We start from the raw sequence: 11,232 nt of genomic DNA on the forward strand, positions 1-11,232 counted from the left end.
TCATTTCAGTTGGGTATGTTTTTGTGTGTCCAGCACCTCGCACTCACATATTCTATGGCGATAAATGCAAAAGCACTATGAGATCACTGCAGCACCCGCATTGGAGGAATGCATAAGCACTGTCACCTCCTTGCCCCTCTTTTCCACTCTTTACTCAACTTCAAATTTAGCGCCACGATTTAGCTCCGCCCACTTCTGGTTTTTCTAACTTGGCGCCACTTTTGCTGCAGCCCCGCCCACTTTTTGGACATTTGTGGCTCTAATTAACTAATTACCCCACATACACCTCATGATTTTCACTGCAAAATTTTTTTGATGCTCTATAAAATGCGTCCATTCTTTTTCTTAACTCAATTCGTTTGAACATTACTGTTATCACAAGCTCGTGATGACACGAAACCGCAAATATAGCCATACAATGCTTACGCATTAATGAGATCATATCTATGATGATTTGGACGCCACTTTATAGTGTTTACCATTGTCTACAAGAACAGCACCACCTAAGTTTCAGTGTGTCATTACAGGCTCACCAGTTGACCGTCTTAATAAGCTAGACACTGAACTGTGCATTCATGTTTTCTGGCCCCAGTTTGTGAATCACGGTTTTTCTCTCTGTAGCTACTCAGATCTGGGAGCTTGGTTGCGAGAGGCCAAACCCACACGAGTTTGTGACTGCCGTGGCTGATTCTGACCTAGACGCCTTCGGCTTTACCGAGGACTTTTTGTTTGACATCTGGGGCGCAATCGGCGATGCCCGGGCCGGTCGGCTGCCGACCAAGGACCACACTGCACGCACTGACCTCTGAAGTCCTGTGCACAGGCTATGGGACCCGATCTTGGGAAGACATATCACCTCCAGCGCAACCCTTTGTGGCGGGCCAGAGGCGCATACTGTTTGTATTTAATCTTTAGGTGCCAGCTTGGCATATGAATGAGCTATGAGTTAACCAACTGTGGTTGCTGCTGAACTGAACTGGCCAGATTGCACATTGCTGCTCCATGTCCATGAAGTCAGTGTGGACAGTGTGTTTGTGCACCATACATCAACAGTCAAGCAGGAGTCCTTTTCTTTTTGTGTCTGAGACCAACAGGTCTTCCTTAACAGGTATCCCAGATGCACGTATGCATGCACACTGAATGTAACCCCAACTTCCAAGCCATGCTGAATGACCCTTTTTTTGTTATTATTCTAACTTCCCGGTTTCTTACTCTAGCAGGCTGGTCGGATGCTGAAGAATTTACCACCAATTGCGACTTCTGTTTTTGGTCTTTCGTGCAAGAGGCATGAAGTTCCTTTCAATGCTTATCGTGACATTCCAGATGTTCAGGTTGTGCAGTATGCTGCGACTATGCAGTCTTTGAGGTCTGATTTCTTTGAGGCGTCACAGCACCTTGCTTAGTTAAAGGCATTCAAAATGCTCTTCTGATTTCACCTTTGATTTCATGATGGTGATTTTGCTGTTTTATGTGTGTGTGTGTGTGTATACTGTTCTGACTGTTCTCGAAGGCTATTAACCTTTTCTTTTTAATATATAAAGTTCACACGAACATGTACAAACACTTTACTGTGCAATCTTGATAAATCACATCTGTAATTGGAAGGCCTTCCTGTCCTGGTCATATCTACTTAGTATGTTCAGTTATTTCTGCCTCTGCAGACCTCGTGAACTTACAAAACAGGCAGCGCATATCAACCCGGTATTCGCGTAAACACCCCGTTTATCAAGCATGTACGGGAAAGTTTGCTATCGCACTTTTGCCCCCTATTGATATTTCACGAGTGAGTGTATTTTACAGGAAGCTTTTCTACAGTGGCGCACCATTTCCAAGTAGGTTCCAAGTTCTTCCAATCCATTGCTCACACATATACAAAGATTACAAAGAATTTTTACTGACATAACATTCCATGAAAGGGCAGGAGACTTTTGAAGCTTTTGCATATTTGCTTTGTGTCGGTTTTTTTACATGATTTTGTGTGATCCATCTGTGTGCGTGTTTGTTTGTCTGGAAAAAGATTCAGTGTTACTGCTATGCTTGGAGGTGGCTTGATCATATAGGAGCGTGAGTGGTGTGAGGATGCTTGAGCTATTTTGCTGCTATTGAGATGCAAAACCTGCGTTCTCCAATCCAGTTGTAGAATATTCAACAGTGCATCGCAAACATATGCAAGGGTTGTGAAGGGAGCTCCACTCTAATCCGTCCTGCAAACTGCGCACGACAGTGTATTTTTGCATGGCACGAGTATTTAGTGACCGACAGCTAACGGGGACGTAATGCACAGAAAATGTAAACTATTTCTGCCAACCCTTCAACTTGGATGCTGTGTGCCGGTACGTTTTCAGCTGGAAGACACGAAGTGCCTGTGCCCTTTTCGCAGGCCCATGCCAAACCAATTTTGGGCAGCTGCTGTTCTTGCAGGCTGTTGTTTCAGGCACTGCAAATCTATCATGATGGGTATTTCGTGGTCTTATGCTTTAGGCCTATCTCCCAAATGAGATGCAGTGGGCCGTCGAGCGTTACCTAGTTGGCTACTGGGAAACCAGACAGTGTAAAATGGAGGTGACGTACAAGATTTGGAGTAATGACTCAGCTGTATGAGTGAAAAGCTATTTTACGAGCATTTGAGGATCCTGAAATATAAGTCTTTGGTGTTCCTACTGCTAATTACACGTAAAGTAGCTGAGAAAAACCCAATGCCAAACGTGCTACAGGCCAGCTGTGCCTACTCAGAGGACATGCAAAAGTAGTAGACATCAAAATAAGTTGCAAGAAATGGTATCTCCACAGCAGTGAAGTAAGCCATCTGAATTTGCAGCACAGACTAAGGTTGAGTTTTTCAGAAGTTTTTGCAGGAAAACAATTAAGTGGTTTTTTTATACACTAGATTCATAACTTAGCATAGCAACAAGACCGAAATTTCTGCAAGTGAACTGCAAGACCACTGTAAAATGGCCCTCAGCCATTCAATGGCCGTCTTGTAATAGACTTCTTGCCCTCGCTTTTGTGTGGCGATCGTTTGTGCAGAACATCCACTAGTCAGACTTGGTTCTTCTCTAAATACTAGGCAAGGAATGATGACAGTAGGTAGTTGTACTGTGACCTTGTCTGTGAATAAACCATCTTATTTTTCACTTTGTTGTGCTCAGTACTTTTGCTTTTCCATCTAAAGGTATTTTCCCAGCTTCCTTGAAACTCGGAAAGAGGACGCACACAAATTTGGACTGTGTGGCTGTGGAATAGAAGTTCTTTCATACATGTTAATGAACTGTAAGCACATTGTGTCGCCCTTTTCGAAACAGCGTCATGTCAAATTAAATGTCACTGGCATTCTTTCCAAAGTTTAGATAAATGGAATTGGCTTTGCCCTTTCAGAAGAGCCATTCTGACTTACTACAGGAATTAGGAAAATTTGCTTTTTGCTGCATTTTACGCTGTGCTTAAATAGGCTAGATAGTGCATGTAAACATATATGTTTACATGCAGTTGTTCGGTATAAGAGCTGGTGTAACTCCTTGAACATGGTATGTCACTTCTAGCTTCTTAACTGTCGTGACATTTCGAGAAGCGCAGCAAGGATTAACAGCCCTTTTTATTTAAAATACTCGCAGCCCTTGCTAAGGCCAGCGTCGCGGCAAGTCTGCAGGCCACTTATACGATGGCCTCATTAAATGAAGGCTGGCTGTTAACTCTGACAAAAAACTTCTAAGGACGATTACGATTCTCCCTAATGCAAAATTTGAGCACAGCTCTGTAGGTTGATTGTTGGGTCATCGGCACGTCTGGCGATGAAACTAGTTCGATGGTAGTATTAGCTGAAGAAGGTGACGGTACTGTAGCGGTACTATTAGTTGAAGAAGACGACGATGCACAGTGCACAGTGCGAGAGTGTGTTACAGTTCAACACGAGGAGTGATCGGCTGCAGCGATAGCCTAATGTTCTCGTGCAGTGGCCAGCGAAGCTGATCTGTTCATGGCACCGTGGGTTCGAATCCCAGTCGCGGCAATGTTTATGGTTTGGATCGGTTACACCGACAGCGACGATGCAGTTCAACCCACAAACGGGCGCTTAAGAGCTGCGCTCTGAGAAACCCTTTACCTTCTGCTACAGTTTTTGTTTAGCAGTTTGGTGGTAATTGTCATCACCTAGTCAGTTCCGTAAGCCATGACAGAACACAACAGGTTGGTGACACATGCTGTGATTTTTCACATATACTGATGCATCATGCAATGTTGTGAATGTCCGAAATTTGAATGTCATGAATGTCGGAAGTTTGTTTAACAAGCCCCTAGACTTTACGTCCCCCTCCAGGGCAAAGAAGTGATAGTGGTGGCTGCTCTTTGCCCCATGCTGTACTGACCAGCATGCTCCAGTGCAACACTGTTTATTGCGCAACCATACGCAAATGCATGCACACACACCTGTTGCCATGGAAGTCAGTGCCATGCTTTCTTTTGTCTTCCACTAACATCACTCTTCGACACCAACTGTTCGCAGCTTTCTCTGCAAAATGTTTCCCTTCATTCAGGGCATCAAATCTTTTCATGATTTTGCATTGAATCCTTGTTTGAAGTTCGTCAGCTCCCTGCCATGTTACATACTTCACAACTGAAAATGCAGCTAACTTATTGTGGCTGTGGCTTGGTGCAAGCGACTAAGGCTTGCCCACCCAGTTTCACCGAAATTAACAAGGTGTATGCCTTGCTTATCCAGGAAGTAGCAGTTTTTTTTTTATATATCTCTTATCCAAAGGCATGTAAGAGGGCCAAGGCTATACATTAGCCAGTGTTGAACAGAGCTGGCAGCATAGTCCACAAGTTGTCTCAAGTCCTGTATAAATCAAGATTGCAGCCATGGCTTCCAAATGTGTACTGCTAAATGGCATTGCTAATGAAAAAGGTGTGGAAATGGGACGTTTCACATTCTAAACCTATAATCTCAGTGCAGAGGAAGCATTTATTTTTTTTCTGTTCTTTTTCAAAACAATGGCCCTGCACTTGCTGCTTATGCTTTGTAGACCTTTCCAATGAAAGCCTCAAACCAAGAACGTTTTAGCTACACGACTGCCCAGTGTTGAGATTTATGGGCAGTTCAGTGTTTTCCACTGCCACTGGACTACTGCATATGCAGAGCACTTGGAATTATTCCCACTGCGTGCGTTAAATTTATCTAGGCATTTTTCCTACCTGCACTGCATTTGACTAGTCATGCAGCGCTGCCATTTTTCATTCGGGTAATTGTGCATTACGCACAGCTGTTTGAGTAATCAGAAGAGGAATGCTGCGAAGAAACAAGTCTGTGGGATTTGTGGTGTGCTGCAAAAGGAGTGCGGGTGTAACATGCTTGCTGCGCTCATTTCCTTCCAGCCCCATTAAGTGACAACAATGGATTAATGTAGTTACACTTCTGATTTCAATTTGAAACATCAGTGGATTAATGCAGGCATGGTATGGTACGCGGGGTTTTACATCCTGAAGTTACACATTGGTTATGAGAGGATAGTGTTGTCTGGGGCTCTATATTAATTTCAAACACCTGGGGTTCTTTAATGTCCACAAACGTCACAAAAAACACAAGTGTGTTCGGAATTCGCCTCCATCAAAATGCAACCATGGCAGCAGGGAGTTGATGAGTCCTTGGGCTCAGCAGCTGGCCGCCATGACCACTATACCAACCTGTGATAACTTAGTCTGTACGTGCATGCTTGAAGCACTTTGCTGACACAGCAAGAAGGCTGAGCAGAATGAAGTGCCAGTGCTCAGTTCAGACTATGAAAGAAAGGAAAACCATGTAATAGTGTAGTCATCTCTCCTGTTACTAGACATTGTCACCCCAACTAAACCCACTGCAGGACGAATGCTCCTCCTAGTGATCTCCAGTTGGCTTTTTCCTGCACCAACTGCAGCCTCCCTATTCCTCTGGGATCCGCGCCCAAAAAGTGGTGTCAATGCACGCAGCTTAAGTGTGAAATTGGCCAGTGACGGAGACATCTGTCTTCTGTTTTTGGTCCCTTCTACCCGATACAAGCTTCATTTTCGTTAAAAAGTAGTCTGTGATTGGAATGCGGCACCCTATTGTAGGTGCTGAACTAGCAGTTATGCATAGTGCGGCACGACTGTGGAACGCCACAGATGATGGTTTCGTTATCCTTTATGTCCATGTTGTCTTGCCGATAAAGTCAGCCAAGTTTCCTTCTTTGGCATTTGAAGAACAAGAACATATGTGGTGGACTTGGGTTGCTTAGTGTTAATTGCCTTTTTTTTACAGGTGAGCACTCCCCAGAACATATTTCAAACAGTACATTTATGATGGCGATTCATTACAGGAGTGATGATTTCATGAAACAATGCTCTCTCGTAGAAAGTAGGTGACGCTCAGCTCCATTAGGCAACCTGTCCAACGCAACATAAACGCCAACCTGTGCTTTTCAGTAGCATTGCCCTGCTGTGCAACACTTGATGCACAATCTCTGGGACGCGGCGTAACGGCAGTTGATGGCACGATTATGAAGGTTTCGTGTCATCGGAGCACAATGGATGTTCCTGTTGCTGTCTACAAGGAGCATATGTCTCGTAGAGAAAAGTACCTGCATGAAAGTAAAAAAACACACAACTTATGACAGTGACTGCAAGGCACCCAAATGCAGTAGCACAGCTGATTTTGTTACACAGTGGCCCACATTGGAGGTACCAGGCCACCTGGAATCACCTTGGAATCACTGCATATCATCACACACAGCTTTAGAATATCAAAAGCTAGCAGCTGATATATTTCTACTTCAATATTTTGACACACTAGCATGGTCAGCGCTTCTGGTGCTAACCAGCACCCTGAATCAGGCGTTCTAAGCAGAGGACTAATCAGTGTTTATCTCGTGACCCTTTGCACTCTGGCAAGTTCCATAAACTGCATTATTCTCTAATCAATACAATCTTCAAGGCTGTGGTTGCATGCATGCTATCTCCTTGTGTCCACTGAGATTAACATATGTCCAACTAAGGCAGCACATACCCATTTGCTCATCATTACAGTTTTTAAAAAAGCTGTAAAAGATTTTTAAAAATTGGCCTGTGTGCTTAAAAACAGGGTTTCACACATTCCTATGGTCACTGTGCTTCTGTAGCCATTTTACTCTCAGCACAACACATTTCGGCATCATTGCCGAAAAGGAGCTCGCCTACCCAGCCATGCTTAAAATAGACGTAGGACTCTAGTGACCTGTAGTGTTTGATGTCTTGCAAGTCGCAGGCTTTCGAATTCAGCAGGTAGTAGACTATCTCTGGTGATCTCATGAAGGGAAACTTCCGGATGTCATCTGACCAATCTGCCACATTGTCTGTGCAGTCATAAGTGCAGTTATATAAAGTAAAACCAATGACAGTCATCATACATATACTTTTATACATTTCATTTACATTTTCGTTAAAAGTCCACAGGCATTACATAATGGGTGGCAGGCGAACATATGTATCGGTGCCTGAAATGCCGAAGAACAGTTAATTTTCCTGAATTGGCAGCGACAGCGCCCCCCCCCCACACACACACTCTCCTGCATCTCCAAGCCACCCGACCACGAATCCTGGTGCCGTCCCTGTGAATTGGCGATACTTTGTGATGAAAACTTCGTGATTAAGACGTCACCTAGCACAAGAAAAGTGTTTGGAAACAAGCACGGTGACAAATTGCCAGAACTATGTTAGGTATGCAAGCAGTACTGGCATCTGCTACACCTTTTGCACTCATTAATCGCTGCCTGTTGAACCTAAATGGAACTCTATTTTTCAGCATTGTTGGCCACTCTTGTTTAATCATGCATATAACAGTTGTCCGCAAGCCCATGTTTTCAATGCTCGTTCATTTCTTTGTGAAATGCTTTCCACTTGTACTGTCTGATAAGTAACAATATTTGGTAGCCACAGACACCACATACGCGAGGCGCATTTGTAGCAGGCTCAGTTCTTTCACATGCGCTGGCCTTGCAGTTAATTTCAATTCTCATAGTTTAAGACAGGCCATGTTTGGCAGGTGTTTATCAATGTACTTTTGCCCTGTATTTGACCTCAGCTTTTGTTGAGTGATTGCATCACATACCAATTAGCCTTCAATTAGTTATATTTGTATACATGTAGGACCTAAGGTGTTAGTACTCAGCAAAGCTGTTTAACATTCAGGGATAATAGCCAGGAAAAGCAGATTCTTTCTCCTCTCAGCAAAAACAATGGCTGGCTTTTCTTGGCATATATCCCAAGTCACGGCAAATTTCGCGGCAGCTGCCATAGTGCGGCGAGTGCCTTTGCTGTTCTGCCAGAAAATTGAAACACGAACAGCAAAATGAAAGACGTCAGCCGGGGGAAGCTCAACAAGTTACCTCGCCCGCTTGTATTTCCGCCTCAGGAGCTAATATGCTTGTGTTTTTTAGCTGGCATTTCAGTTCTCTTGTTCATGTTTTATTTTTTGATAATACATCCTGGCATCTTTGTGAGGCAACATGCATGGTGCTTGCTTGCGTGGTAGAGTCGCAGGCGGGACAAACGCAACGCCATCAAACCAAGCTTTCTCTTGGCGCGTGCACAATCAGTGCGCGAGAATGAGAGCACTGTGTGCATTTTGATTTAAATCAGGCAACACACAGAGTAAATCTGCCGTCAGGTTATCATGGAACTGGCCTCGCCTCCAACATCGACATGCGACTTGCGTGGAGCACCAGGCGTACACGAGATGGTCGAGACTGGCTGCGCCAAAGACATCCCAAACCTGTCACTTTTTCGCATGCAGTTTTTATCTTCATGATCAGGCACAAGTCGACGATTCGATGGCTTTTTGCAAACATCGCTAACATGGCCAACGATGGTGTGAAGAAAGTGCTCATTCTACTTGTTCGAATCACAAAGCCCGCCAGCGCGAAAACTCGCCTTCGGAAGACGTTAGGTGGCACCACCAGCTGCATTGCAAGCACGGTGGTTGCAAGAAGATGGCTAAATAAATCTGCGGTGGAAATTAGCAGAAAGCGATTGAAAGATTGGTGGCTCAAAAACAGAGAGGTGGCATAAGGTTAGAAGTGTAGGAAGACATTTTGAAAGAAAATGGAAAATTTTAATAACTTACAACACAGTTAAACAGAAATAAAGAAAGAAAAAGCTGAGCATGGTGACAACTGCAGTCACCCTGTTTCAAAGGGGACGCTTCTCATCCTTCGATCGGTGCCTAGAGAGGTGGATACATGGCACATGGCAAGGAAGTAAAATGCAGGGTAATGCTAGTAAGGCTGCCTGCGTCAACACGCACGGCCTGCGTCTCATCTCGTGGTTTGAGAGGGACTGCAGAATGACAAGAGACACGATGGGATCACATAGTACTGTATTCACTTAGTATGCTACTTCCAACAGATTTTTATCTGGGCACTCCTGTCAGGGTTGGATCACATGAGTTGTGCCTTTATTTTGGCTAAGTTCCCATGTTATCTTTGCCGTTGTGCCCGCTCTGAAAAAATTATATCACTGCGGCTACCCGCATTGGAAGAATGCGAAAGCGTTGACGCCTCCTCGACACTGGTCGCCTTTCAAATTTGGCGCCACGGTTTTCTCGTTCACTTGATTGATTGGTTATCGATTAACTCTGATTATACCCTCGTTTCATACCTGCAACCATTTTGAGTTTTCAAATTTTCCGTCATGCTTCGTTCCCCCCACTCACTATTTAGCCGTCCATTACCCTTTGCTTCTCACTGTTTACCTAACTGCCTCTAATTTATCTTTTTTTTTCTATCTCCTGGTTACGTATCGATCACTTATCACTGGTCACGTGATTGCCCATTTCGAGTTTTCAAACTCGTTGCCACGCATTGGCTCCATCCACACTTCCAGTTTTTCAAATTTGGTGCTACGCTGTAGGTGCCAACTTCCGGCATTTTTAAATTTCGCAGCACTTTTGCTCTGGCCTGCCCACTCTTTGGACATTTTTGGCTCTAATTAATTATACTATTCACCCGATTTCAAAAAAAAAATTTTCGGGCAGCATCCTCACATCATCCTCATTCGATTACAGTCACTCGTTTGACGCTACCTCTTCCGAGTTGCCCACAACTGCTGCAGACACATTTTGCGGACGCGAACCCCACCGACATAGCCTAGTTAAGCTGTCGCTTTAAAAGTTGGAAGTAGCGATGCGTGTGCGTATAAGGTCCTTTCAAGTCTTTCGTGACGAGCCACATATTTCAAATTCGCGGAACATGCGTTCACCCGGGGAGAAATAAGGACGTAGTCAGACTTCCAGTTTCCTTCACGTGTTCCTACTCGCTTGATGTGGCATAAACACGAGGAAGATTACACCAATGTTTTCTATAAGGTACGCACCTCTAGAACACAGTCCAAGCCGGATAGTTTTTTTTTTTTTCAAAGCAGCGCACATTCTGCGATACTCTGCCACTCCAAAAACCCCGTCACAAAACAAGAAAACCAGAGATTAAAAACAAGTTTCGGAAGCTCAGTGCTCTTGGGTTGCAAAAAAAAAAAGCACCAGCGCAGTTAAGAGCAACCAAGTTCTCAAAGTAATACTAGCATTTCAACTGAAAAAACTATTATGTAGTTTTAGCAAGTGGTCTTTACTTGCAGTGCATCAATTAAACAAGCCAAAAGCTTTTCAAGAGGTGATTCAATAAAGCCTGCTAATCCTCTTGAGTCTGTTACTCAAGCTCCTTGTCCAATGCGGGCACTGCTAAACATGCAAGAGGCACGGCTGCTCAGTCGAAAAGTGTGCTTACCTCTTGATCACGCGACTAAGTCTTTGGACTGAAATGGGGCTAGAGGGAAAATGATCACATTTTTATCAACTCCAATACAGGGGCGGATTTTTGGTTCACTCTTGGAGCGGGCAGCCGTACTTGAGCCATGCATATATTGGACTTTTTTCTTTTTGTCAAAAAAATGGGGTTCAGCATGGTATTTCTTTGTGGACTTCCTCACTCGTGCCCCCCACTTCTGCACTAATACGTTTTTAGCATGGGCGTTTACACGGAACGTGAGGCCGCTAGGCCTCACTAAGCACGCAGCTTTCAGTGCACTCAGTATCTACCAATATGCACTTCCCAAAACCAGTGAACTGCGACACCACACGTTTACAAAGCTGTGTAAAAAAAAAAAGCTTTAAATAATCAAGCTTTGGTGCTAGATGGCATAAGTGGCAAGTACTATTAGCATTTTACGGTGATAAAGGTGCAAGTACCAGAACAACAG

The 11,232-nt window shown here is 44.2% G+C and overlaps 1 protein-coding gene across 1 annotated transcript in view; it reads left to right on the forward strand.

Moving 5' to 3' along the window:
• kermit (PDZ domain-containing protein GIPC-like protein kermit) overlaps nucleotides 1–3,134 on the forward strand; it is a 38,840-nt gene extending 35,706 nt beyond the window's left edge. Inside the window, exon 6 of the mRNA XM_077644644.1 lies at nucleotides 622–3,134. Coding sequence (XP_077500770.1) covers nucleotides 622–809 — 188 coding nt within the window. The 3' untranslated portion in view covers nucleotides 810–3,134. The remainder of the gene's footprint in view (nucleotides 1–621) is intronic.
• The last annotated feature ends 8,098 nt before the right edge of the window (nucleotides 3,135–11,232 follow it).

Source organism: Amblyomma americanum, chromosome 11, assembly GCF_052857255.1.
Source record: "Amblyomma americanum isolate KBUSLIRL-KWMA chromosome 11, ASM5285725v1, whole genome shotgun sequence".
NCBI lineage: Eukaryota > Metazoa > Arthropoda > Arachnida > Ixodida > Ixodidae > Amblyomma > Amblyomma americanum.